This window comes from Penicillium verrucosum, assembly GCF_028828655.1.
Source record: "Penicillium verrucosum strain IBT 35672 chromosome Unknown utg000001l_segment0_segment0, whole genome shotgun sequence".
NCBI classification, from domain to species: domain Eukaryota; kingdom Fungi; phylum Ascomycota; class Eurotiomycetes; order Eurotiales; family Aspergillaceae; genus Penicillium; species Penicillium verrucosum.
Window position 1 is genome coordinate 3,437,916 of NW_026643210.1, and position 26,144 is coordinate 3,464,059.

A 26,144-nucleotide genomic window follows, 5' to 3' on the forward strand; every position below is an offset into this window, starting at 1 on the left:
TGCTTAAGGTAGATCCTATAGCAATGCGCTTTAGGCCGTATTATACGGGAGGCTATAAAAAGGTGGTATAGATACTGCTAGACCGTGGCGCCGACGTTAACGCCTAGGGTAGGCGGTTTAGTAATACACTTCCGGCCGCATCGTACGGAGGCTATAAAAGGGTAGTGTAGATACTACTAGACTAGGGCGCCGACGTTAACGGCTAGGGTAGATACTATAGTAATGCTCTCTACGCCGCGTTATTTAAGGACTATACGAAGTTCCTATATAGATTGTCAGCATGGGACTAATCACCAGGGTACAGCAAGGGGAGAGGACGCGCTATGCGCGGCCTAAAACGTTGTGTTGACTACTTGCAAACGCTCAAGCCCAAAACACTGCAGGCCTTTTATAGAAGTCAAGTGACTGGGTATCTAAACTCCCTTTGAATTTCAGCCTTTACTGGGCTCGTATTAAATTGTACATGTAAGTAACAACCGTTTCAGTGTGTCAGGCCAGATACATCAATCAGTTTTCAGTGTCAGCGTGCAGTTACACAACAGCATACCATAAAACTATCAACGGTGCTCTACAGTCCCAGAGAGATTCAGGCATATTTCAAGACCTCATATTACAGGCCTATAAGGCAGCAATTCCTAGGCCATACGGTAAAACTGGTAAAACAAATACCATTCAGAGAACCCTCTCTACTATACGTCAAGAGACACAAATTTACCTATCCAAGATATACACAAAAGCCCAACCAAAGAATCAAAAGCGCGCCAAACCCAATGAAGAAACCAAAATATCCAAAAACAATCCCACATCCATCCCAAGATCCCAATTTTTTCCATGTCAAGTGGGGAGGTTTACCCCATCATATCAGTCATCAAGCAGCCCATCGCAGCCCAAACAAGGCCCAATCAGTAGTCGTCATAGGCGTACTTCTTCGAAGAACGCCGGTACTCATCAGGATGGGCCTTCTCGGCCTTAGTCTTCAGGGCACTATTTCCAGCCACGTGTGTCAGCCTTCTAGAAGCACCACTCATTGGCGCTAATGCCGCAGACACGGCGCTGATCGACGTGCACGTGCCAAGCTCATCCCGGCGGAGCGGAAGCCCCAGTCGCGGAGCGGAGCGGAACTTGCACGTCCATCGTACCACATTGCCCGGTTCTAGGGACGGATTTGCTTACCTGACGCGCTTTTGCGTCCATTCCAGGTCGCGCTTTGTCTCTCGCGCGGTTTTTAGGCCTTCGGAGAAATTCGCCCGTGCGCCTTTCAGTCGCCGTTGCGCGAGAGCTTGGAGCTCGAGGAGTTCTTGCTGTTTTGCGTTCAACTGCCCAGATCTGTGTTGTGTACGCTCTGTTAGCTGGTGTTTGCGGATTTTGGGATGTCTTGCTCCGGCTTGTTTTGTGCATCGCCATCCCCTGGTGGTGGTCGCTGAGGGGGTGGCATTGCGAATGCTGAGAAAGTGTTGCAGGGAAACTCACGTCTGCGCTTGGCGTGCTAGACCCTTGTCCAATGGGGTTGGATCAAATGCGTCCTGCATGCGGTCGCTCAGGACATCCACAACATCCACACCGGAGTACGATGCAAAACTGGAGTCGTACTCGCCGGCAGAGCTGAAGGTAAGCCCGCCAGACGAACGACTGCCGGCGGTGGTGCTTGCATCAGAGAAGTCTGGTGGGGAGCCAGATACTCTGGAAATTGGGTAGAGAGATGCCGGTGTCGGCGCCTTGGAGGGTGCATGGTGGTATGGGTAGGCAGTAGGCTGGTAATAGTGACGCTGGGTGGCCATGGCGACGATTGACTGCAACAAGAGCAAGTGTTATAGTGGAGTAAAGAAGAAGTATGAAGCTCAAGTGGACTTCAGTAAGGTAAGATGAAGCAAGAAGATTGAATGGATGTGGAAGGATGTGCAAACGGGCCTAACTAGGAGTGATGGGAAAGGAAGAAGAAGGAAGGACAGTCTCCCCCGGGCCAGACGAGGGATTTTATAACCTTCGGCGGGGAATCTTCTGTCCGGCGGATGCTCCCATCCTGGCGGAGGCGAGTGTGATGGCAAGGATTGCGAAGGCCTCGAAGGAGCCATTGGACCACTCGGGGCACATTGACTCGCACCCCTCCCTCTGTACCCCCAATCCCCGAGCTCCGTCTGCACGTATGTCTCCGTATCTGCCCGCCGATTTGCCTCTTGGACCGCCTTGACCCCGCTCAGAGTGGAAAAAAGTCTCAATGTGTCTGGTCGAGGACGCCAGCCTTCCTCCACTAGGGTTTCCGCCATTCCGTGGCGGCGTGTTGCAAATCCGGTCTCGATCTACGCCCCTCTTCCTGGTCTAACTCTCGGGGCCAAAGCGTGGACTGGAGGTATTCAGGAATTGACTAGAAAGGACATGGAGGGTAGGTTTTAAGGGGGTAGGATGGGTGGAGTTGGTGGGAAGGTGAGATATAAATATCACCTTAGCCGTCCTTCTTTCGCCCACATTTTCTTGACTTTTTTTTCTCTTTCATCTCTCATAATTATCCCTTTTTTCTGCCCTCATCCCGGTTAGACTGACTTTTTCTCTTCAGAAATTCGGGGGCTGGGAAGAGGACGATCAAGGTTGATTCGTTCAACAAAAGCCCCAAAGATAAGACGAACTACACAAGAACCGGTATGACATATTTCCCCTTCTAACTGTCCCGGTCTAACACGATGGTTAGTTTATCATTTCTCTATGCACATACAAATATACCAATGTTGGAGTTGTATAGTTGTGGTCAAGTACGCCATTCCGCAAAAATCCCCAAGATCGGGATGTCTCGCGGCCTTACATCATCTTAGGGATCGGAGCCCAAGAGCCCAAAAATGAGGATCGCTGCATTCAATTCAGGTCACACGGATATTGTTGGACATCACTGCATGAACTAAAGGACCGCGAGAAAGATTGGCATTCGAAACTGTTCCCGAATCAGTGACTCCATGCTTCCCTTGCAAGGTTCTAACAAGAACCATCCCGGCAATATATGAGCAGAAAGGCAAAGTGGTGCGACCAATGCGCAATAAGTCCAGGTCGAATGACAAGACGAAGAAGTCAAAAAATATCAAAAAAATACAATGTGAACATTCATCCTTATCCCTCTGTTTGCCTGCCTGGATGCGGCTGTTATTGCTGCACAACGACAAGAAAGCCCCCCTTCTCGCACAAATCCACCAATAGCCATCAGATCCATTGACAGCAGAATAAAGAGAACTGCTGCATCGACAAGCGCTCTAGACGCCCATTAACGTGGGAAGAGAGCACGCAGCTGGCCCCCACTCTATGCAGATGGCCGATGACTTGCTTGACGATAGCTATGGGGCCTGTATGATAAAGGGAAGCCATCCGGCAAGCCCCGTCGGAAATACCATGAGAGAAAATGCTGTGCCGCCCACGACCCTTCATCATTGGTCCCAGATACTTGCTGACATGCACACCACGCAGGCCCAACTAGATGGGAAGGAAATGGCACTGCAGGGCACATCCTTCGAGGTCCGGGTGTTCTAAACTGGATCTGGATCTGCCTTGCTGGCCTTAGACTAAGTCTCCTTCTTCTTTTTTTTCTCTCCCGTTTGTTGATGCCTCACCGTGCCTAAAAGCCAACATCCATGCCTTACAGCCTGACGACTCACAATATGCCCCGTCAACCCACAATGTTACCGAGGAACCCTGTGACACCACCCTCTTCCATTCCCAATCTGCCATCGAGAACCCTGGTTCGATGAATATTGCAGGGATTGCTATTCATCTCGCTTTATGCTGAAAATGGCTGAGCTCGATCTCTTATTCGGCCAGACGAACATCGGGCAGCACGGCAACTAATGACGCACAGTGCACACACTTCGGCTTGGAATGGGCCATACATTTTCCTTTTTCTTTTTGATCCTTTCGTTCTTCGTTATAGACTTTCCACCAACTCAGTCCTGATCCGCCCCTCCTTTAACTCAGACTTCAGACTCCAAGACGTGTTGCTTTGATCCTTCCTAATGTTAATATACTCCGTATAGGTACTATGCCAGCAAGGTTTCCTCGCATAGGTTACACTAGCCCGCTGTTTTGGTCCGAATATTGAGAAGAATTGTATCTGTGCCTGCTTTTATTGACTACGTCGTTCAATTAATGGGTGTTTTTGTCTAGGGCTATCTGGGTAGTGTATGTCCAAGTTTGAACCGACCATGTTTACAACCTTTACCTCTTTCAAATACGTCAAATTCGAATTCGAACCCCAAATTCCAGTCAAATCAATCCTGATCAATTCATGGTCAATCCAAGATCGAACCCGTTTATTAATTTTCCAGCGCACAAGTGGGGGGAGTTGCGGGGATTTTCTACGTCCTTCACCGCCACATGGGCCGTGGCCAACTCACTCGCTTTCCCTTTTTGGGAATTTTCATTCTCTACTCCCGTAGTATAAGGTCTAGTTCATCTTGTATACTATGTCTGATTGGTTTTTACTTGTCAACTTTACATTGATCTATAACGCCGTGCACTAGGTCTTTACAATGTACCTCTGGTGCCTAATGGCACCTTATATTGGAGTAGTTTCCCAGCCTCTTGTAATCATTATTTAATGGTTTATATTAGTAGTCTGTATTAAACAGGCAGATATAGAGGGTACTTACTATTGAGGCCTTGGCTACTTTATCCTAGCAAGTGATACAATGACGATATATATGTCAACCTTGCAAACGCCCATAAGATAAAAGTATCCACGAGAAGCCCAAGTACCTAGCATCATGTTCCATATGTTCCATACACCAAACGCCAAAGCAGAGAGGATATTGAACCGCAGAAAACAGAGAAGGAAAGAGAAAAGAGTTGGATTATTAACAAATACAGATCCAGAAAATAGATAGGTGCCGTACGCTCATAATCTGGTATCACAAGAAAGTAAAAAGAAAAAGGCCAAAAAGAAACAAAAAACAAGAGGGATTCTACTTGCTCAGTAAAACGCAAAATCAAGAGAGAATTAGAGCACTGACGCCACGATGCACAGGCTCGGAGGGTGGAGGGCGGAGGGCATCTGTACTCTTGAATGGGTAGAGTAGAGAAAACGACGGAAGGATACATAGATAGATGCCCTCCTGACCCTATGCAAATGCAAAATGTCGCAATGGAACTTCCAAAATGGTGAGATCAGCCCAGAAATGTGAACGAGCACGCTTCATGCGTGCTTAGCGAGCTTCGAATCACCCTCCTGCGCAATTCACCGAATCCAAAAGGATGTTTCCATCAAAAACGAATCACCGAAACATCACTCTGTGGTCCCACCGTAAGGATATCAAATGCAAGAACCGGAGAGGTGGAATACGGCTGGCTATATATGTATATATATATATATAAAGGAAATATTAGAACAAAGACATGCCATTAAAGCAGCAAAGATGAAAGGGGCGAAGGTGGCCAGGGCAGGCAAAGACCCGGGGGAAGTCCCTAGCGGCGAGTAGCGATGGTCTGTTGTTGTTCTGGGCTAAGACGATCTCGCAGAAGCATGAGTGGGCGACCGGGCTCAAGAAGACCCATCATCATCTTGCCCAATTCATTGTGTTTGATCGGCTTGGTAACGTAGTCATTGAAACCTGCGCGGGCAGCGTTTTCAATTTGATCGGTCATTGCGTTTGCTGAAAGAGCCATGATTGGAATCTGTGGGTAATGGTTCTTTTGCTCCCAGTCACGGATATCTTTACAGGTATCGTAACCGTTCTTGATGGGCATCTGAATATCGCACTACGAATCGAGGTGGTTAGCTTTGCGGGGGAAGAAAGGGTGTGCAGTAAAACTCACGATGATGAGAGAATAATACCCCGGCTCTTTAGAGAGCACCATGTCAGTGCATTCCAGTCCATTGGATGCAGTCTCCGACATCAGCTTGATCTTGTCCAAATACTTCAACATGACCTATATATGAGTTAGCAATCAATTCAACGACGTTCCCATAGATAACTTACATCTCGATTAGTTTCGTCATCCTCGACGAGCAGGATTCGATAACCCTTGTTGCCCAAAACTTCTTTGACCATCTTGGAGACAGTCTTGAAGTTGTTATTGATCTCGCGCGCCATGTCTTGGTTCCGATCCTTGCTCAGCTCGCGCTTGCTCTTGGGATCGAAGATACTTGAGAAAGCAGAAGGTTTGACGGGCTTTGGCACAATAAAAGCCTGCTTTCCTGAAGCTGCAAGCTCTTTGACCCGTGAACTGATTTGACGCTTTTGGTAAAGGTCTGCAATTATGACGACGACGGGCGCGGGATCCAAGGCTGGGTCTGACATGTTTTGAATGACCTCCAAGATATCATCAGTTGGAAGGTTCAAAACAAGATGTGTGCAGGGTTGGGCATCGGAAGCAGAGTGCATCGCATCTTTCCATTCATCAACATCAACTAACGTTGTGACCTTGAACGGAATCTCATGAGGGACGACCTGCTCAATGTGCTGCTTTATGGCTTGCCGGGAGTTTTTGAGCGGACATAGGATTACGATGGAGAAAGGACCATTGACGGGCACAGATACTGGTCCTATTGGTGTATCCGAAGAGGCAGATGTTTGAGACGTAGGCGACACAACGCCGCCCTGTGTGTTGGGCTTTGTAACGGCAGGTTGGACTCTTGGATTCGAGACTGCATCTGGCAGATTCCCCAAAGTGGTTGTCTGCTCCAATGGAGGCCGCAGGGGCGCGGATCCGATATCTGGGGTCGGGAGAGCAGAGGGTGTAATTGACAGCGAGGCAGAAAGGGTAATATCAGAGCTTTTGTCGGATGGGTCGGAGTTTCTGGGAGCTAGGGGAGGTGCTTGTTGATAAGAGGTTGTTCTAGATTTCGCCGGCCTTCTCGAAGCAGTTGAACTCTGGCGCATCAATTTGGGCTGTTCAGAAGGGGAAGGTGGCGGAGGAGCATCGACCTTGACGTTAAAAGAAAACTTTGCACCCTGACCCTCTTTGCTGCTGGGAGTGAGCTTGCCGCCATGCATTTCGACGAGTTGCTTGGACAGGAAAAGCCCCAAGCCGCTACCTGCATGTTGCTGCGTCCCATTTTCTCCGAGCTGGCTGAATCTTTGCATCAGTCGTTCCGCGTCCTGGGAGCTGAACCCCTTTCCGGTGTCCACGACCTCGAAGTTCATGAATGCCTGGGTGTCATTGGGATTTGCAGATGGATCCCGATACATGTCACAACAGATATGGATTTCACCCTGGGCAGTGAATTTGACTGCATTTCCGAGAAGGTTGATCAGGACTTGACGAATTCGGAACCGATCTCCAATCACCATCGATGGCAAGTCTTCGCCTATAAGATAGTTGATTTCGAGACCCTTATCAATCGCTCGTGAGGCGATGGTGTCGATTACATCCTCGATCATTGATCGGATATGGAACCAGGATTTGACCATTGACATCTTGCCAGCTTCGACGCGGGAAACATCAAGGATATTGTCAACTAACTCGCGAAGATTGGTGGAGCTGTTTTGGATGGTGTCCAGCATCCGCCTCTGGTCACTATCAAGCTGCGTGTCCAGGATGAACGGAATAGTACCAAGAATGCCATTGAGCGGGGTTCGGATCTCGTGTGACATGTTGCTGAAAAACTTTGTCTTAGACTCCATTTGGTGATTCAACTGCTGCATGGCCTTGTTAAGTTCCCTTTCGAGGTTTTTGCGGTCGTTGATGTCGGTACATGTTCCGTACCAGGAGGCTTCCTCGCTCCCGAAACTGCTGGTCTTGACACGTACTACACGAACCAAATGCCACCGGAAATCGCCACCTCGAGAACGGAGGCGGATCTCGGTGGAATAGAATACACGGCCATTCTCGTCTTGCTGCAAAGAAGCAATTCCACGCCTCACAAGTTCATCAAGAGCAGATCCGACCATGAACTCATAAGGTCCGCTATCATTTTCATTTTGGTCCGCGTTCGGAGATATTTTGTTGAGGGACAGTTCACCACACTTATCGAGGTCGTCAGGATGAACATGTTTAGCGAAGCCAAGGTCGTGCGCCTCCTCGAGGGGTTGGCCGGTGTACAGATTCCACTGCTCATTGACGAATATCAATCCGCGGTTCTCCGTTGCCTCAAACACAACCTGTGGGATCGAGTTGGAGAATGCACGATACTTTGCATCAATCGCAAACTTTTCCCTCTCTTGAATTGCCTCTAGCTCAGCAATATGCTGCTCATGAATGTCAAGAAAGGAGCCAATCCAGTACAGTACCTCTCCTGTTGATGATAACAGCGGATTGGCCCGGAAAATGAACCAGCGATATGCCGATTCATCATTGAATCTTCGGACCCGCACTCTTTCCGTGAACTGTGCACCGGTGCGCAAGGCATTGGCCCATTTGACATGTACATGCTCACTCTCGCTGCTATGGATATTCTGCCAAGGGTCTCGAAATTTTTGCTCTTGGTGTTGACTTCTTCTGTAGGCATCGAACTTGGAATTGGTCCAAATAACCTCGCCACTCTGGGGTTTTGCCAGGAAAAGATGCAATGGGATCGAATTAAGCATCAGCTGGGCTATCGTGTCGGTGAACGGGCGCGGGAGCTCCCGCTGCAGTTGAGCATACAACGAGTTTGTAGAGGCTTGACGTGATGATTGCTGGGTTGGTGGAAGGACATTGGGCGGCGGCCTGGTGTCTTGCAGTGGTGATGCGACGTAAAAAGGTTGATCTTGTAGGTTGTTGTCATCATTCATGGTTGGTTTCGAGGTCACCTTGTCAGGAGAAATTGGCGTTGATGAGTCAATGTTGGTGGTCTTCGACTTGAGGAGCCGTGGTCTGTTTTGGGATGCATTGTCTCGGGGGTTTTTATTTTGAGGGACATTGAAGTAGCTGTCAGCAGCTTCTGCGCCCGATCGTGAAGCCACTCCGGGAGATTGGTTTGCGGACCCGAATCCAATATGCCCAATATCAAATCCAGGAGTCCCCATAGCAGAAACAGCAGGACTGCACTTTACAGACGAATGATCACTAGGGCTGGTGATGCTCGTGTGCGCGGACATTGGGTTGTTGTTGTCGCCAACGGAATAGCTGACGTGACCGCTTAGTCCCGCAACAAGCTCTAGCTCACTGCTTGCATCCGAGAAAGTGCCCCCGAGGCCCAAAAGATGACCATAGCGGGGGGTTTCAATCTTGGATGAGAGTTGTCTTTCAAGCTGGCTATATCGCTGAGCCAAGCAGAAAGAAGTTGTCAAATGCGGCATCAGAAATGAAAGTGATTGCCTGAGGTTAGGAGGATACGGGACGATTGTGCATAACATCGACACAACGGCAACAGGGAATCTCAATGTCGATGAGGAATCCCGGTTAGAGTGACCACCATGTAACAGAGGAATGTGGATAACGGTCTTGGACTGATCGATCCCAATGGCTTCTAGTGGACGATTATTAGAGTAGTCGTGTGAAGGCGGATGCTTGGAGAAAGCCTCTTCATCGACTGAATGGCTTGTGAAGAACGGATTGTGCTCTGCATGTGTGCGAGGAGCGGGCGAAGGGGCAGGGGACTGAGACCACGGAGATTGCGGAATCTGCTCGTATTCATCGTACTGCTTCCATCCACTGACACCGAGGCCTTGCTGCATCGGTACACCCCCGATTCCCCCGTCACCAGGACCCTCGACGTCAGGGGTAATTTGAACCATCTCATTCGGACTGTCGGCGGACTCGGTCCAACGCTGTGGATGTTGCGCGCTCTCTGTATATTCACGTGTTAAGATGGTGGGACGGGTACGCCCAAATAACCTGACCACACCCGTGCGCTTGATGAGAGGATCTACCTCTACCTCCAATGGTCTGGGTATGGGGAAGACAGCCTGCCGCATACTGCCGAGGAGACTGTCAATTTTATCGTGTTTGGCTTCGGGGTTCTCTCCTATCAGATGATCTGTGCATGACGGGTTTGGGGAAGCGATTTGTACGTGCTTTTTCTCAGATTTGACATTTATCTTCGAAACTTGTGGCTGGTTGGGATCGTGGGGGGTGTGGCCTTTCTTTTTATCAAACCCAGCGAATGAGTGCCGCGATAATAAAGATGGCCGGGAAGATCCAGGCATTTTAGCCTGCTGGGACACTGTCTCGGTTTTCTGTTGTGTGACGTTTTTGCGTGACTGAGGTGTCTCCGTTGATGATCCCTTCTCCATATGACGCGCTCGAAGTTCATGTAACGATGTATCAACGTTCTGGTTAAAAATAGCTTTTTGTCCCCAAGGTACGTTCTCCAAATCAGTCACATCTCCAGGGACAGCGAGTGACACCCGCTCGGCTCCATAATGCGTTTGCAATATATCAATAAGGTTGGACCACCACGATTCGAGTCCCGTATCCGCATTCAGCTGAAGGGTCAGATCATATAAATTGGGGCTGACAAAATTCGGATCTTCCTGGATTTGGTTATAATGAGCGGGCAGAAAGGTTGGACGCGGTTCCGAAGCTTTTGGTTCTGGTAGAGTTTGTGAGGTTGGTGTTGGCGATTGAGATTTCTCAGATGGGAGCTTCAATCTAAATGATCCCCCACGCGCTGTTGGTTCAATCGCCATTTTGGTTGGTTTGTTCTGGATGTGTGGAATATGTGGGAAAGGATACGACGGCGTGTGTGCTGGTTTCCGATCGGAAAGTGTCTCTGTCTGGACACCTTTGATTGTGCCTGCTGAACCTGCCGAGCCTGCGGAGGTATGCACGATGGGGGCTGGAGCCTCCGTTGAGGTATTGGACAAGCGTCTCTTTCTTGGGGTATCATTCGAAAGGGCGGAGACGGGTTGACTCTGGGACGGAAGTGGTTGGGTTTGCTGCATCTGTTGGTATACAAGGAGATCTTCCATCTGCTTTCGAAGTTCCTTGAGGGTATGCGAACTCCGTCCTTGATCCTCCTGTCGCTCGGCTTCCGATCGTGCGTCCTCGGTGATGGGTGTTAGGCCAATAACCTGCTCTGTAGAGTCACCGCGTGATAACCGAGATGGTTGGAGAGATGACTTCTCAAGAGCATCTACCCTATCCGCAAGTTCGTCCACCAACTTTTGGGATTGATGTCCATGTGTGGGGGCGATGACCAGGCGATCTGAGAGGCTGCATATGATGAGATTGGGGCACTGCAGGTGGAAGTGTTTCTGTTGGCGAAGGGAATGGAGGACTCCTCCTACTATGGACATCCCCCATTCTCGCACCTCCGCGAGTGGAGGGAAAGGGTATAAAAGGATATCAATAATCGTGGGTTGGGGGATGGGATGGAACGATGTGAGGCGTTTTATGGCTTGACTTAGGGCGCAAATGGGGGGGAGGTCAGATGTTGGCGGGTGGGGGTGGTTAAGGGAATTAAGGAAAAGAAAAACAGATTATGCCAAGGGCCCAAGGTTAGAATATGAGGTGAGAATGGATTTTAGAATCATAAGAGATGAAGTTGAAGACGAATAAGGTTAAGGCGGTGTATCATCCAATGTAGGGGGAGGAGGAAACCGATATATATTGAGGTGTTCGAGTGAGAGAGTTGAGAACTTAGGGACACAGACTGTACCAGGCCCATTCATTGCTTGGATCGATATGGGAGTGGATGGGAGTGGATGAAGGAAGGAAAAAGTGGACTGGGGGCGTGATGCACCTGGGGGGGGGTTATGACGTAGGAAAATAAAAAAAAAACTTGGCTCTTTTTTATACTGTTGTTGTATACCTAGGTATATATTTACCTATAGGTATATATAACATCCATTATATATATACTATTACAAGAGATTAATTATATGCACTATTGTATAGTATGTTTATAGTATTCAACACTTGACCTTTATAACCACTTTTACTTTTTCTTTTTCCCCTATATATATACATATTATACATATTACATCGACTTTCAAAGCTAAAAAAAGAAATTAATGTGACGTAGCCCTATCTTTTGGTCCAGTTGTACTCCGTACCTGGATTATCTGTACTCGGAGCTGCGGTGAACAGTACAATATATATAATGACGATGTTCGTCCAAATCCAAATCTCTTCCTCTTATACCGGGAAAACTGTACACACTTGCAGTATTTATGTTTTAGATTCACAGCAGATGTATCCACAGGGCACATAATCATATGTATCTTGGTAATCTGCCCTACAATTATAACTAGAATATGGGAACCTGTGGGATTGACGCCGAAAATGACCGCTTTTGAGGCCAGAAACGGCCACCCGTAATTTTGGACGCCCCTTGACCGCCCACTGCCCTATAACATCCATGGATCACTATTCTGCACCCACCCAGCACTTTTAGTCATCCTCCGGTCCTTAGGTGCCTAGGTGATGTTGACGCTCGACACCGAAACGACGCCGAAAATAGCTCCCCTTCAGCTGAATTCAAGTCCCCTCCCTTTTCGCCTAATCTATTTAAGCGCCTATAAGATACATAGCATTCCCTCCCTTCCGGTATCATTATACCTCTCATTCTCTCACCCTCGTTGCCCACGCTTTAATGCAACCTTAACGTTGTCGTATCCTACAATACAAATTTACTACCCTAGTCTTTATATCTGACCCCCTCTAATAGAACTAACCTCATCCGTGGCCTTAAAGGCCCAGCCCACGAGTATTCTTGCCAAGTCTCGTATATTAGACGCATGCTCGATGCTCCACGGACCATATTTCTGCATTTTCATGAAGGACAATGGTCTTTGAGAAGTAGAGTTTTGACCAACCGTATTTCGTAACATCTAGAAGGTCTGCAAGCGCTGATGCCAGTCTTTCCCCACTCCGTCGAGACTAAAGAATGTTCTATATCTCCGATATATCACAGGATTAGAAGGTTCCAAATATCCAGGGAGTCAACCAGTATCATAAGCAGTATTCTAAAAAAGCGAGCCATATATGTATAGAATAAAAACGGTGTCAATGTATTACTATGATGCATGTAATATTATTTCAAGACACCACAACGACTATTCATATCTTGAGCATAAGAACCGATGAAATCTCATTAAGGAAAGCTTGTCAGCTCAGTCAGGCTCCCCCTACGCTCGAGCGTATGATGTAAACAACAAAAACAGGGTACGTCTGCGTCGCGCGCATAGAGCGATCTCGCTCCTCTCTTTCATGGATCGTAATAAAGTGCCGCGGGTTGAAGGACGTCTTGTACTAGCTGAGTCACGTCAACACTGCCTGGCTGTAGCAGCTTACGGATTCGTGTCTCAACGTCGTCGAGAAAGCTGTTGGCAGTCTCGCCATCTCCAACGTGAAGTGTGACTGTGCCGATGTGCTCGCGCGCCTGCTCACTGGCTCCGCGGTGGCGGAAGGTGGTAGTAGAAGATGGGGTTGTAAGGCTGAAGCGTTCGATGGTGCCGTTCTCGGGTAGGATATGAAGAACATGGATTGTGGCACCAAACTTGCCAATAACAAGGAGGACGGAAGGACTAGTGGAGGGGTGAATACGTTTGTAAGACCGGCAAGCATGATTATGTGAGTTGAAGATTGTTAAATGAAGATATATTGATTCTTACTAGTAGTATTTGTTATGGTGGTGGCCTTAGTCCTCAGTTGGTGTCTTAGACACCTACCCTCAGTACAACATAACCAGGCTTAGTTAGTGTCAACAGTGTGGCCAGTCTTATCCATGGCTATGCTACCTGTATTTAGATCGGTCAGTTGCTTAGTGGTATAGTTACCTAGGTACAGTACGACGTATCAGGAGGCTATACCAGAAACAGCAAAACTAACCGGAAGAGGGAATTGTTTTACATTCTAAAAAGCGACTCGTGGCACATCCGGATCGAAGGAGAAGTTCTCATGCGGTCTAGACTAGAGAATTCAAACCCCCTATCCCCCTTGTTCAGCCTGGGGAATGGGGAATGGGGTAGTGTAGAGGCCAAATGCATTGTCACACTTGCAGATGCCTACCTAAGTAACCCGGAACGAGGGAATCGACCCGCCGGCGTCGACGGGGCTTCTGTGGCGCCAAATTCGCTCGATGTGGGAATATCGAACGGTCAAAGCCCCCCTTTCCCGCAGGATAATTTAACTGTGAAATGAATAATCTGGGGCAATACCCGTGGAGTTTATATACTTCATTTAATTTTGACAATATATATTGTTAGGTTTATATCGCAGGTGAGCATCAGCTGAGATTCTCCGGTCGTTATTTGGCATGATATACACACATTCCGACCTCACTTGGCTGGCTCCCTTATATGCAGTCTAGGCTCTTAGCTACATACGCAGTTATCCCTTATTCTTCTTTGAGCTTCGGGTGGCGCTATGCCTAGTTTCATCTGGTCATCTATATGAATGCGGTCTGTGACCAACAATATGTTGCCTCCACTGTTCCGTTGGCAAAATAATAATTTGAGGTTGAGATTCATTGAATTGAAATGTACTTTACCTATCAGTCTAGGAATATGTCCAACGTTACCTACGTATGTACAACCCTCCAAACAATTGTAGGTGAGTCTCCAGGACCACAACCAAGTGCTTATGAAAATACAGCAACCCACATAAAAAGTCAATACGCCATGCAATCATATGCTCATCTAACAGGACTAGGGGAACTCCAAAGGTTCCGACTTCAAGTCCACTGACTGTGCAGGATCTCGGCTATCTTTGCCAACCTGGGAGGCCTCATGTAAGCCGCGCCGGGGATTCAACTCCCTTTGATAAACCGGTTGTTCGTGGTCCTTCACACCAGAACCTGTGGGGTCTCTCCGAATAAGAAAGCCCTGCACACGCGCATCATTTGAATCCATCTGTTTGACGGTGCTATCTCTGCGGCCCTGTAGGACGCGCGCCGACTTCTCATTGACCTCACGTAGTCGGTCAGTGACGCCGTTATTCATCTGTCCAATCCAGGACGCTTGAAGGGCGCCCGCAAACAATACCAAGAGGATTACAAGCCGAGAGAAGGTGCGCTGGTCAACAACATGCTGCTGCGGCCCTTGATGACGGTTATGCCAGTCCTCCCAGTCTTCCCATGTAGCATTTGAGTAGATATTCGGTCCATGCGAGTCGGGTTTTGTTGTTGTATCCAGTCCCGCGTGGACCCAGCCAGTGCCATTTCGATCATAGGCGGCTCGTTTGATCGGATCGGAAAGGAGGTCATGTGCGTCAACCACAATTCGGTAGCGCTGCAATCGAGTTTCAGCGGTTAATTGATGGAAAAGAGGATGGTCTTTGATAGGTCGATCGGGGTGGTAGATCTTAACGAGGTCATAGTAGTTTCTTTTCGAGTATGTTGCGCTGCGGGGTAGATTCAAGATATCATAAGGGGTGAAAGACGAAGAGCTGGGCCATGAGTAGTTCTGATGTGGGAATTCTGCTGCGGTAGCATATCTCCTATTTTTGTATGGTGCTTGCGGTTCATAGCTTGGAGAGATGATGTTGAAACGAGAAAGCGGGAAGATCGCGGTCGAATCCAAAAGTCGCAGGCTTTTGCGCTGAAAGATATTGATTTTCTTGAACATTCTCACATGGTGTTGCTTCAGAGAGCACGGCTAAAATATCCGTTGTGCTGTTGTCTTAAGCCTATTTGAAGGGAGAGTTAAGGTGGTGCTCTTGTCCGGAACTGCTTCGGGGGTGGTCACGTGTATGCAAGTGGTACAAGTGTGGGAGCTTTGATCCAACAATCTCCAACATTTTGAATTTCGATCTTTACGCTTGCCTTTCCCCGCAGTCCCATTTTAACAGCAACAATGGCTGGGTCCATCGACGACCCCTGGGAACGCCGGCGCCGCTCCGTGAACTCACCCTCAGATCGGACCCATGAACGCCAACGACGAGATTCGCCTCAAGACGCCCACTATTCGAGCTCAAGACGACGCGATGAAGACCGCCGGAGCTCTCGCCGGGACAGCCCTCGACGGAGGTCATCCCGCAGTCCAGCTGAAAGGGCCAGCGGCCGAAGTGATCGTGATCGACCTCGCCGTGAGCGCAGAGAGCGCTCAACAAGCTCAGCGAGAGAAGACCGCCGCAGACACAGACACCGCAGCCATCGGCACCGTGATAGCCGCCACGAAGATGAAGGACGGCCATCTCGGAGACATCGTGCTACGCGATCACGCTCTCGCTCACCACAGAAATCACGTAGCCCTCCACCACGAGCATTGGAACGACGTGGCCCCCTCCCCTCGCAGAACGACGCATTTACCGATGTGGCGCCCCCTTCAGATGCACCGGTGCCAGAAAAACAGAAGCCGAATTTCAGCGCCACTGGCAGACTCGCAGCTGAAAGCAATACAATTCAAATTCAGGGCGGTGCGGAAATAGTTTTGAAATACCATGAGCCCCCAGAGGCGCGCAAGCCGCCCCCCAAGGAAGCCTGGCGCATGTATGTGTTCAAAGGGCAAGACTTGCTGGAAACGGTTGAATTGAGTGAACGAAGTTGCTGGCTGGTCGGTCGCGAGCGACTGGTGGTCGACTTCCCACTCGACCATCCCAGCTGCTCGAAGCAACATGCAGTGCTACAATTCCGATTTGTTGAAAAGCGCAATGAATACGGCGATCGCATCGGCAAGGTCAAGCCTTATCTTATTGATCTTGAGAGTGCAAATGGATCGAGCGTTAACGGAGAGACCATCCCCGGTGGTCGCTACGTGGAAGTCATGGACAAGGACGTAATTCGCTTCGGCCTGAGTTCGCGCGAATACGTTCTTATGCTGCCTCCCAGCTGAAGAGTGGCATTTTCAACTTTGCTTAAAACATTGAAGCGCTACAGGCTACACCAACTTGGATGGACGGAATATGGGAATAACATTACAATTCGGATCACAAGTGATGCAAGCTTAACGCGGTCTTTGTGGGCAGACAAGGTCGAAGCCTTTAATCAATGCGGCGCTTGGCCTCTTTGGCCTTCCTTTTCATCTGGCCCATCGCCTACTTTGCCTTCTGCTTAGCTTCGCCCAGTGCTTCTTCTGCCTTGCCTTTACCCTTGCCTGCATACTCGGCCGCCTCACCCTTCACCTTGCCTGCATACTCGGATGCTTCGCCCTTTACCTCATCCCCCTTTTCCCTTGCTTGCTTGGCCCCGGAGCCAACGGCATCCTTAAGCTTGTTGGCGGCTTTTTCTGTTGGCAAAGTCATGTTAGCATCAGTGTCTGCACATTGAATCGAAGTCCTGTAGATCTATGAGATCCCATTGAAGACATACCACCCGTATTGATGCCCTTGACCGCTGCATCCGACACAGTTCGGTCCGCTTTCTTCAATGTCTCCTTTGTCGCATCCACCGGTCCCTTGTTGCATGGGGCTGTAGCTGAGATGGAGCGAATTACCTGGAAGCTAGGTGCAGTTTGTACCGGCACCCGGGTTCTCAGGAGAGGAGCGAATCGTGATGCGGACATGGTTTGGGATATGATTGATGTATGTAGTAGTGTGGTAGAAGATTCCGATTGATTGAGTGAATTGGAATATAAGGGATGAAATATGTGATAGATTTTCCCCAGATTAATCCCGAGTAGCTTGTTTAAATAGGTTGGAAGTTTAAAATGTCGGCGTATCATGCTTGGTTTCTACTTGGTCGCCTCCAGCTGTAAAGTTGGTTTTGACGACGTCATGAGTATGTAGCTCTCATCTCTTACGTCGATTGACAGTCAGTTTTGGCCTGATTTTCAAGGTTTCTGTCCCCAATCAGGTTTGGTCAAGTCACGGGATTTATCTATGCACTTGATTAGGCAACTTGTCAATTCCAGGGAAGCTTTCGTCCTTGTTAGGACTATAAACTCTTCTTTGCTGGACTCTACAACCCTTGTGGTTGAATGATTGTGATCGTTCCCAAGCCTTTATCGGGTAAAGGCCAACGGAAATGAAAAATACCTGCTCAATGGCATCAATTGATGTACGTATGAAACGAATTTAACAAGTTATTCTGCTGTTCGGTTAGATGTAACTCATTGTATTGCACTATCAAATCCCAACTCTTCTTATCTACCAGTGATAACCCTAAACTGCCACCCGTGGACCTCGGGCCCTGACCAGCCTGGACAGCTAACCCGATAAGTCTTAGTTAACCCCAGATAAGCAAGCGGAGAACATCGAGTTTCAGGTTGACTTCACAATATCTTATGATCCCATGGGACATTCCACTCTATGAAATGCCGAGCAAGCGACGGATTCTGTCCTGCCAGCCGTGTCGGCGCTTGAAGACACGATGCGAAGTTCTTCCGGGTTCGAGGCAATGTGCTCGGTGCATCTCCCTAAGGTCGGTGGCCCAATAGAATCTCATCATTCACGAGGGTTGATGGGGGGTTAATCGAACAAAGAATAGACTTGAATGCTCTCTCCCATCCACAACTGCTATCACTAGTCCGGATTCAAAAACTATCGGAAGACCAGAGAGGAGTTCTAACCAGCATGTTGGATGCCATTGTGCAAACCGGTATTGTATTTCTAATTCCACTTGTATAGACAGACCCTCCGACTACTAACCGATAAGCACCAGACTTGATGCCATCGAAGCCTCACTCTCCGAGATGAAAGAATTACTGAAATCTCACCTTCTCGGTAATGACCGGTCAATGACAAGAGATCCTACCAATGAAATGCATGGAACGAGTAGTAATTTACTCTCGGGAAAGGATATCAACGATAGCAAAGCCACCATGCACATCCCCTCAGAGACGGACATATCGGCAACCACCGACATCCAACCGGCACCAATTACAGTGGTCCGCCACGTTGGGAGTCTAATCACGGAGCCCGTAGCAACCGGAGAGAACGACTCGCTCCGTGTAAATATGACCGAGATGGGCTTGGACTCGGAGAATTTTGCCAGCGTTTTCCAGCACGGCTTCGAGCAGATAGCATCATGGTACCCATTTCCGAATGAGACCCTGACAGATCTCAAGGAGAACCAACCGCTGCTCTTTGCTGTATGTCTCCTAGCAGGAATCCGAGCAACGGCCGGTCTAAACCGCACCAACTTGCACATAACCCTTCATACATTGGTCAAGACCCACTTGGGCATGAAGACTTTGGATACGCCCATTGATATCTCTACCATACACGCCATGCTTATCTTCAGCGCCTGGAGCTTTGGGCCTCTAGTGCCAGGTGGTAGGTATATTGATAGCTGGCTGATGAGCAGTACAACCATCACCCACTGCATGCTTAGTTTTCCTCTATCTGAGCTTGTGTCGCTCGTGGGCTTGTACGATGAGACAAATCGGAATATGTGCAGAATGTGGATTCAGGCATCGCTGGTACATCTGAAGTACGCACTCTTCAAAGTTACAATGGAAAATCCTTTTAGAATGGGCATCAAAGCTGATTAGATTTCAAGATATGCAATTGGCACCGGGCGGCCATCAGTGGTTTCATGCGACCATCTTCATCAGTGGACGGAGATTGTCAAATACCCCGGTTTTGAAACATTCGACCACATCATTGCCGCAGAGCTCAAGCTCTACATTCACCTGTACGAAGCCATCTATAACACTGCCAGTGCAGTGCCGGAGGCCTGGGAGAATGTCAACAGATGGGGACGCAAATATCTTGGAGGTGAGCATGTTAATTTAAGCGTGCCGGGGACCTCTTCCCATGCTGACTTTCACACACAGAAAGCAACAGTACACTAAGATGGGCGCACTCTTGCGCATCCCTAATTTTATCTCGCTGGGAACTGGCAAAGCAGAACAAATCCACGTTTCCGAACGCGCTGATGCGTAATGAGCGTATCAACGAGCTGACCGAAACGGTTATTCGTTATGCTCAATGTGTACTGAGGGAGTTTTTCGTCCTCTGCACCGCCGAGACTCCGTTTGTTAGACCAACATACGACTACCTGCTCACCGCATATGCGGGCGTCACTCTAGCAGAGTACTGCGCGAGTATATCCGATGTTCACGCAACATATACGTTGATGGAAGATGTTCGGACGCAGGCTAAGATTCCCAAAAGCATTGTGGGAGTATTTAGTTGGGCAACGAATGTTGTGCAGAAGAAGGTAAAGGACGTTTTGGATTCGAAGGTGGCAGTGATTCCCAATGATACGTTTTATTCATACCCAGGCTCGGTCGCAGACTGGGCGCCATTTCGGTTTATTGATTCGATGCCCGCTTCTGATTGGGACGGGATGAATGGTTCTATACAGCACTTTTGAAATCTATACAAGGGGCGTTGGTTATTATTTCAGGATAATTTGAATTGGAATACACATATCTCTCCGAATGGACATTATCTTCAATCAGAGATAGGCTTTCCGTGTGAGAGCTCAAGTCGGTTGCGATGCCACTGGGTGTGAAGGTTAGCTATGTCCCGTACCGAACAAGGTTAAATGGGGATAAGGCTTACCTTTCCACAGGAGATAGGCTCATAAAGCGCAGGATGAGTCTCATCAATACACGAAGGCACAACCTTACAAACCGAATCCGGATTGAAACCCAGGAAGAAAGGCATCGAGTACCTGGAAGTAGGTTGCCGATTATAAACCCTATGCACGGTGGACTTGAACCTATTATTGGAAAGACGCTGCAAGAAGTCGCCAATATTAACTACTAGCGTGCCAGCTATAGGCCGAGCATCGAGCCACTCGTCACTGGCAGACAGGACCTGCAAACCGCCAGACATATCCTGCCACAGAATAGTGACGCACTGGATATCGGTATGCGATCCGATGCCGACATCGACGTCTCCGTTGTTTTCTTCAACCGCGTCGGCTGGTGTAGCTGGATAATGTACGTAAAGCCCGTCTGCGCCGGGGTTAGTGGTCACCGCGTCGAAGTAATCCTCCGGCATTCCCAGAGCGAGCGCAAAGATACGGATCATCTTGCGCGCGAGCGTGAGACGGTGCTGATAGAATTCAATTGTCGTTTCGTGGAATCCAGGGAGATGACTTGTTGTCTCCCATGCAAAGTCATTGTCGCCGGACAGCTTGTCCAGGTCGGAGACAGTTGGATCATTCTTGGGATTGTACCGCAGAGAGAATGTCTCTTTGCGATCTGAGAAGGTTCGTCAGTCATTGGTAATGTGACCAGGATATACATGCCCAGGTGGGAGTGAGAAGGGGGTGGTTACCTCTTGTTTCAGTTTTGTTGACTTGGGTAGTGCCCAACCCATGCCATCCATCAGCGTTCTTTTGAATCTTGCTTGATGCTAGCTGTTTCTTCTCAATAGGCTGATCGAAGAAAGCTTTTGCTTGCGACAAGGCATTCTGAATGAGCTCTTCTGAGATTCCGTGATTTTTGATATAGAAGAACCCCGTGCTCTTGGCTGCTGCTCTGACTTTGTACGCGAGGGATTTTCTTGCTTCTAGATCCTTGTCGATAGAGGCAATATCTATAATCGGTATCTCATCATCCGTTGGCGGCCGCGGAGGAGCAGTGGACACCCGGCGGAATTCTGGACCGCTGAGTGTCAGGAGTTCGACTTGAGTGTACTCGAGCAGGGTTGTCATGATTAGTTCGATAGATGGCCAATACCAAGTCGAGGATGCTCGTGAATTTATCTACGGATCTTCTCCCCCGCAATATCGATGGATGTTCGAAAGATCAAAGGATCAAATCCACCGATAACCGTCGGAGAATGCGTTGACACGGCAATCACCGGGCTAATCTCCATATGCCCACATGCAAATGTGGTTGGTTGAAATGATAAGCTGAGATAGGCCGTTACATGTGTTACATGTGTTACTTTTGCTTTTGTGATTCTCGTGAGGAGATAGCATCGTCGGTGCCTCTCTGGATAGCGAAGGGTGTTGTTGCAGGCTGCCAGTGGACAGTTGCAGGTGACTCCTTATCAGTCCATTGGTCACTCCAAATTATCAAGTAGCCCTCGAAAAGCACGATATATCCTACACGTACTTCCCCGCCATCTTCCACCCCCTTTATTCAAGTTTCAGGGTTCACCACTAAGATCAGCACTCGAATTCGACCATCTTTCGTCTTTTGACCTTTTTCTCCACCCTCTATCTACTCCACCAACTCAATACAACCTCAATTATGTCGAAACTATCTCGACTGCATGAGCTCCTAATAGTGAAAAGAACTCAGCGAGATGGCGTCGATCGCCCGGTTGATATGCTTGACAATGACTCTATCCGACCAACACCAGTAAAAGATCGAACATGGTCCCAACTCACCTACATGATGTTCTGGTTCTCTGCGACTGCGAATGTCAGCAATCTTTACACAGCTTCCACGGGAATGTCCATGGGATTGACCATGTGGGAAGCAATCGGATGCTCCTTCGGTGGTCAGATTCTTGCTGGTGCCTTGATGGCTTTGAACGGGCGTGCTGGCGCCATGTATCGCATTCCGTTCCCTGTTCTTTGCCGCTCTAGCTTTGGGCATTGGGGAGGACTGTGGCCGACTTTTAATCGCGCGGCTATGTCAATTGTATGGAATGGTGTCAATTCCGTTCAGGGAGGACAATGTTTATAGTGAGTTTCTGACTTGATCTCGTTCCTTTCCACGGCGAGCGAAGCGCGGAAAGTGTGTTTATTGACCTTCGCTTCTAGTGTCTTCCTACACGCTATATTCCCTTCTATTGAAAACATCCCGGATAAGATGGGATCTAAGTCGGCTTTGACTTCAGCACAAATGATGTGTTTCTTCATCTATTGGTACAGTGACTAGTCTCTCAATGCTTGCTCTATGGTTAACCCGTCTCGACAGGCTTATCAATTGCGCATTTTTAGTGGTTCCTGTACCAAAGATGAAGTCTCTGGTCTATGTCAAAGTTGTGGTTTACTTCGGCGCAGCCTTTGCTATGCTGGGATGGACTGTGTCTCTCGCCGGTGGCTCTCTGAAGACAATCAATGCTCCTTCAGAGATCAAGGGCACCGAGAAAAGTTATCTTATTTTCAAGTTCCTCTTCTTGGGACTCGCAAGTTGTGGAACCTTTATCTCCAACGCGTCAGATCTCCAGCGATATGCTACAAAGCCCAATGACGTCCTAATTGGCCAGTTTGTCAGCTTCCCACTGTCGAACTTTTTGGTTGCCATTTTGGGAAATCTTATCGCATCAGCTAGCAAAGCCATCTTTGGAGAGGTTTGTTATATCAAAAGCATTGTTTAAAACCTTTGGACTGATGAACTTCCCTAGCTCATCTGGAACCCGCTGAACTTCTTGGACAAATTGATGGGGGGAGAGCGATATACCTCTGGCAACCGCGCGGCTTGTGCCTTCATCTCTCTGGCATTTGTTTATTCGACTGTCTTCTCTGCCATTTTTGAGAACTCTATCCCGTAAGAATCCAATCCCCCTTCTGTCAAATTTCTATGTCAGATACTAACCACCCTCAGTGCCGGTAACGACATTGCAGCCCTTTTACCAAAATACATTTCAATCAAACGAGGATTCTTTATTTGTGCCGGTAAGAAAGGAAGAAAAGAACTTGAAGAATCCCACTTGCCCCAGCAAAAACTAACAAAACCACCAGTCCTTTCCTATGCAATCTGTCCCTGGTACCTCCTCGCATCAGCCTCAATATTTATCACATTTCTCTCCTCCTACCAGATCTTCCTATCAGCAATTACCGGAATTCTCATCTGCGATTACTATCTCATCCGCCGAGGGCTACTCAACATTCCAGCCCTATACGTCTCACGCCCAAGCCCGTATCGGTACTTCCATGGATTCAACCCGCGCGCCTTCTTGGCCTACATTATTGCTATTGCGCCGAACTTTTACGGGTTTCTTCACCAGATGGGCGTCAAGGCCCCTCTAGGTATCCAGCGATTCTACTTTGTCGCTTACCCCACTGGTCTGATTCTTTCATTTGTTGTCTATTACTTGTCATGTTTGGCTTTCGCCCCGGCTGATATGAAGAACGCATCTGGATGGATGGAGCCCAAGGACTTCGTGGAGGATATTGATGCTTCTGGGAGTGATGGATATACTATCAATGCTGTTGAGCCCGGTTATGCGGAGAAGGGGGCTGTTGCAGTTACTACAACAGCTCATGGCGAAAAGGGTTCCTTTTAATGAGATATGTCTTGCTGTAATTTTAGGATGCTTGGATTGCACAAGGACGCATGATTAATATTTTGAAGCTATACCTTAATGTTAGTATAGAAGGGCGATACCATTAGCGGTGTGGATGGACGTCAGCTGTTGGAACGTTATCTCCTCAAAGGCAACACCAAAATTGCTGATGCCCTTGCTCCACAACAGCTCCTAAAGAATTGTACCGAGATGTCTATGGATGTCTCTAGGCTTGTCTTCTGTCATTGCGATCTTGGTCCTACTAACATTCTCGTCGATATCTCGACAGGCTCACTAGGTATCATCGACTGGGAGCTTGCTGGCTATGTCCCTATCGAGAGGGTCAGAACAAAATTCCGAATCTCCGCAGGAATGGATTTCGATTATGGGGATGAATACTCTAAAAAAGACTGGCGCTGTAAGGTCGCACAGCGTCTGCGAAAAGACATGGGGTTCAACGATGTTCTGGACGCATGGTGGAAGTTTCAGGACAGCCCGTAGACAAAGATGCTAAAGTTTTACTCTTATTCTCTCTGGAAGAGATCTCGGGATGCAAAGCCTATCAGCATTAGAGTTTGCTGTGGGGCCAGTATCCATGGTTCTAATTTCCCACCTTCTGAACCCGGTACCGACATACCTACCTAGGTAGGTAAGTAGGTAGGTACAACAGTACTAGTACCAGGTACTGGGTACAAAGGTAAACTTTGCCATGGAAATGAACAAACACGTGTTGTTTTTCGGCCCGTACCCGAAACTGCACTAACCCAACCCGGGTTAGCTTGTAAAACTACATAATATACTAAGAATAGATAGCGTTAGGTTCTGGAACGGTTGAGAGACGTATAATACTGTATCTTACAAAAAGCTCCAATGCACGTGACCTTCAGACCCCCCTTTGCCCGTCGACTTTCCTTTGGCACATATCCTCTTCACAATTGTTGTGAGGATTGCGGAATAATCAGCATAATATGGCGCCGAGATTACCCCCCTCAAAACTACAATTAATTCATGATATAATACAGAGCCACTCACTAACCACGTCTCAAATGGCCATTCAGCTGACTGCATCGAAAAAACGACCAAAACATTCGCAGAAATTTGCGACAGTTCGGAAATATCCACGCCCCTCCAAATCGTGTCGGTCGAAGACGAAGCGTAACCCCACCGATGCTAGAAGCTTTGTGCCATCATCTATTTGAAAAGCCTGATCTCTATCTCGATGAAATGGTTGTCTTTTATGGGACGAGTTCCAGATACTAGTGACGACCTCAAGTATCAGGAGGGCCCTTGTGTCTAAAGGTTGGTCAAAGAAGACCACTCAACAGAAGGCCAAGGAGCGGAACGCAGAATTGCGAGAAATATTTCTTCATAACCTCTCGAAATTTAACCCATACCATCTGGTTTACGTTAATGAGTCCGGGTGTGATAAAAGAATTGGCTTTAGGCGAACAGGCTGGTCACCACTCGGTGTAGCCCCGGTCCAAGTGTCACAATTTCACCGGGACGAGCGGTATCAAATACTACCTGCTTATGCACAAGATTGTATTGTGCTCTCTCGCGTTTTTCGCGGTTCAACAGATGCTGCTGTTTTCGAAGACTTCATCGATGAATTTCTCCGGCACTGCGGAAGATGGCCAGAGTCGAAGTCTGTCCTAGTCATCGATAACGCATCATTCCACCGCCCTCAACGTGTGACGCAGATGTGTGCTCGTGCAGGAGTCAAGTTGGTTTATCTGCCCGCGTACTCGCCGGACCTGAATCTAATAGAAGAGTTCTTTGCTGAGCTCAAAGGCTTCATCAGACGTAATTGGCGCTACTATACAGACGATCCTGATCGGCAATTTGACACCTTTCTTCAAGGCTGTATCAATCAGGTTGGGGTGAGAGAAAAAAGTGCTAGAGGTCATTTTCGGCACGCGGGCCTGACTATAGAGGATTAATATAGCTGACATTCTCCTTGGCGATATCATTACATTGAGGCAGCGATTTCTCATTTGAAGCCCATTCTGAATCATTATATATCTCCGACCCAATGCTAGATATGCGTCTCCAACTTCTATTCTCGTAGGCAGCAGTCTCTTTCAGTCAGAATGAACACTAGCTCGAAATTCGGTTGGCCACTTTATTATGTTAAATTATTTTCAAAAACTTATTTGAGAGGTGAATCTAATCTCATAGGAGATTGGAAGGGACACGGCCGAAATATTCCAACGTTGCGGCTTAGCGCTATCGAGTCACCTGACTAAGAAGCTCCCCTCATTCATTCCACTGAGCGACCTGCATAT

General features: G+C 48.3%; 11 protein-coding genes across 11 annotated transcripts; 5 read left to right on the plus strand and 6 right to left on the minus strand.

Moving 5' to 3' along the window:
- Nucleotides 1-902: 902 nt before the first annotated feature.
- Nucleotides 903-1,778, minus strand: N7516_001292 (KxDL motif-containing protein; the record flags this gene model as incomplete). Its single annotated transcript, XM_057214014.1, has 3 exons — nt 903-984; nt 1,174-1,326; nt 1,471-1,778. 3 exons carry the CDS (start codon nt 1,776-1,778, stop codon nt 903-905), a joined length of 543 nt encoding a protein of 180 aa, XP_057075897.1.
- A 143-nt stretch (nt 1,779-1,921) lies between these two features.
- Nucleotides 1,922-2,320, plus strand: N7516_001293 (uncharacterized protein; the record flags this gene model as incomplete). The annotated part of the gene is made up of 2 exons (XM_057214015.1): nt 1,922-2,141; nt 2,199-2,320. The coding sequence occupies 2 exons, from the start codon at nt 1,922-1,924 to the stop codon at nt 2,318-2,320; spliced, it is 342 nt and encodes a 113-aa protein (XP_057075898.1).
- A 962-nt stretch (nt 2,321-3,282) lies between these two features.
- Nucleotides 3,283-3,507, plus strand: N7516_001294 (uncharacterized protein; the record flags this gene model as incomplete). The annotated part of the gene is made up of 1 exon (XM_057214016.1): nt 3,283-3,507. The coding sequence occupies one exon, from the start codon at nt 3,283-3,285 to the stop codon at nt 3,505-3,507; it is 225 nt and encodes a 74-aa protein (XP_057075899.1).
- A 1,926-nt stretch (nt 3,508-5,433) lies between these two features.
- Nucleotides 5,434-11,132, minus strand: pkhB (putative sensor histidine kinase/response regulator; the record flags this gene model as incomplete). The annotated part of the gene is made up of 3 exons (XM_057214017.1): nt 5,434-5,727; nt 5,785-5,898; nt 5,949-11,132. The coding sequence occupies 3 exons, from the start codon at nt 11,130-11,132 to the stop codon at nt 5,434-5,436; spliced, it is 5,592 nt and encodes a 1,863-aa protein (XP_057075900.1).
- Nucleotides 11,133-13,045: 1,913 nt separating this feature from the next.
- N7516_001296 (uncharacterized protein) lies at nt 13,046-13,826 on the minus strand (the record flags this gene model as incomplete). Its single annotated transcript, XM_057214018.1, has 2 exons — nt 13,046-13,364; nt 13,765-13,826. 2 exons carry the CDS (start codon nt 13,824-13,826, stop codon nt 13,046-13,048), a joined length of 381 nt encoding a protein of 126 aa, XP_057075901.1.
- A 660-nt stretch (nt 13,827-14,486) lies between these two features.
- Nucleotides 14,487-15,404, minus strand: N7516_001297 (J domain-containing protein; the record flags this gene model as incomplete). The annotated part of the gene is made up of 1 exon (XM_057214019.1): nt 14,487-15,404. One exon carries the CDS (start codon nt 15,402-15,404, stop codon nt 14,487-14,489), a length of 918 nt encoding a protein of 305 aa, XP_057075902.1.
- Nucleotides 15,405-15,632: 228 nt separating this feature from the next.
- On the plus strand, nt 15,633-16,610 carry N7516_001298 (putative FHA domain protein SNIP1; the record flags this gene model as incomplete). The annotated part of the gene is made up of 1 exon (XM_057214020.1): nt 15,633-16,610. The coding sequence occupies one exon, from the start codon at nt 15,633-15,635 to the stop codon at nt 16,608-16,610; it is 978 nt and encodes a 325-aa protein (XP_057075903.1).
- Nucleotides 16,611-16,812: 202 nt separating this feature from the next.
- Nucleotides 16,813-17,279, minus strand: N7516_001299 (uncharacterized protein; the record flags this gene model as incomplete). The annotated part of the gene is made up of 2 exons (XM_057214021.1): nt 16,813-17,003; nt 17,087-17,279. 2 exons carry the CDS (start codon nt 17,277-17,279, stop codon nt 16,813-16,815), a joined length of 384 nt encoding a protein of 127 aa, XP_057075904.1.
- A 1,098-nt stretch (nt 17,280-18,377) lies between these two features.
- Nucleotides 18,378-20,035, plus strand: N7516_001300 (transcriptional regulator family TF; the record flags this gene model as incomplete). The annotated part of the gene is made up of 3 exons (XM_057214022.1): nt 18,378-19,147; nt 19,217-19,434; nt 19,494-20,035. Coding segments are annotated over 3 exons (1,530 nt in total), but the record flags the coding sequence as incomplete, so codon positions are not given.
- An 80-nt stretch (nt 20,036-20,115) lies between these two features.
- Nucleotides 20,116-21,328, minus strand: N7516_001301 (isopenicillin N synthase family dioxygenase; the record flags this gene model as incomplete). Its single annotated transcript, XM_057214023.1, has 3 exons — nt 20,116-20,166; nt 20,227-20,873; nt 20,950-21,328. The coding sequence occupies 3 exons, from the start codon at nt 21,326-21,328 to the stop codon at nt 20,116-20,118; spliced, it is 1,077 nt and encodes a 358-aa protein (XP_057075906.1).
- Nucleotides 21,329-21,872: 544 nt separating this feature from the next.
- Nucleotides 21,873-24,360, plus strand: N7516_001302 (uncharacterized protein; the record flags this gene model as incomplete). Its single annotated transcript, XM_057214024.1, has 7 exons — nt 21,873-22,312; nt 22,391-22,495; nt 22,548-22,923; nt 22,978-23,120; nt 23,178-23,248; nt 23,315-23,820; nt 23,950-24,360. The coding sequence occupies 7 exons, from the start codon at nt 21,873-21,875 to the stop codon at nt 24,358-24,360; spliced, it is 2,052 nt and encodes a 683-aa protein (XP_057075907.1).
- Nucleotides 24,361-26,144: the final 1,784 nt, after the last annotated feature.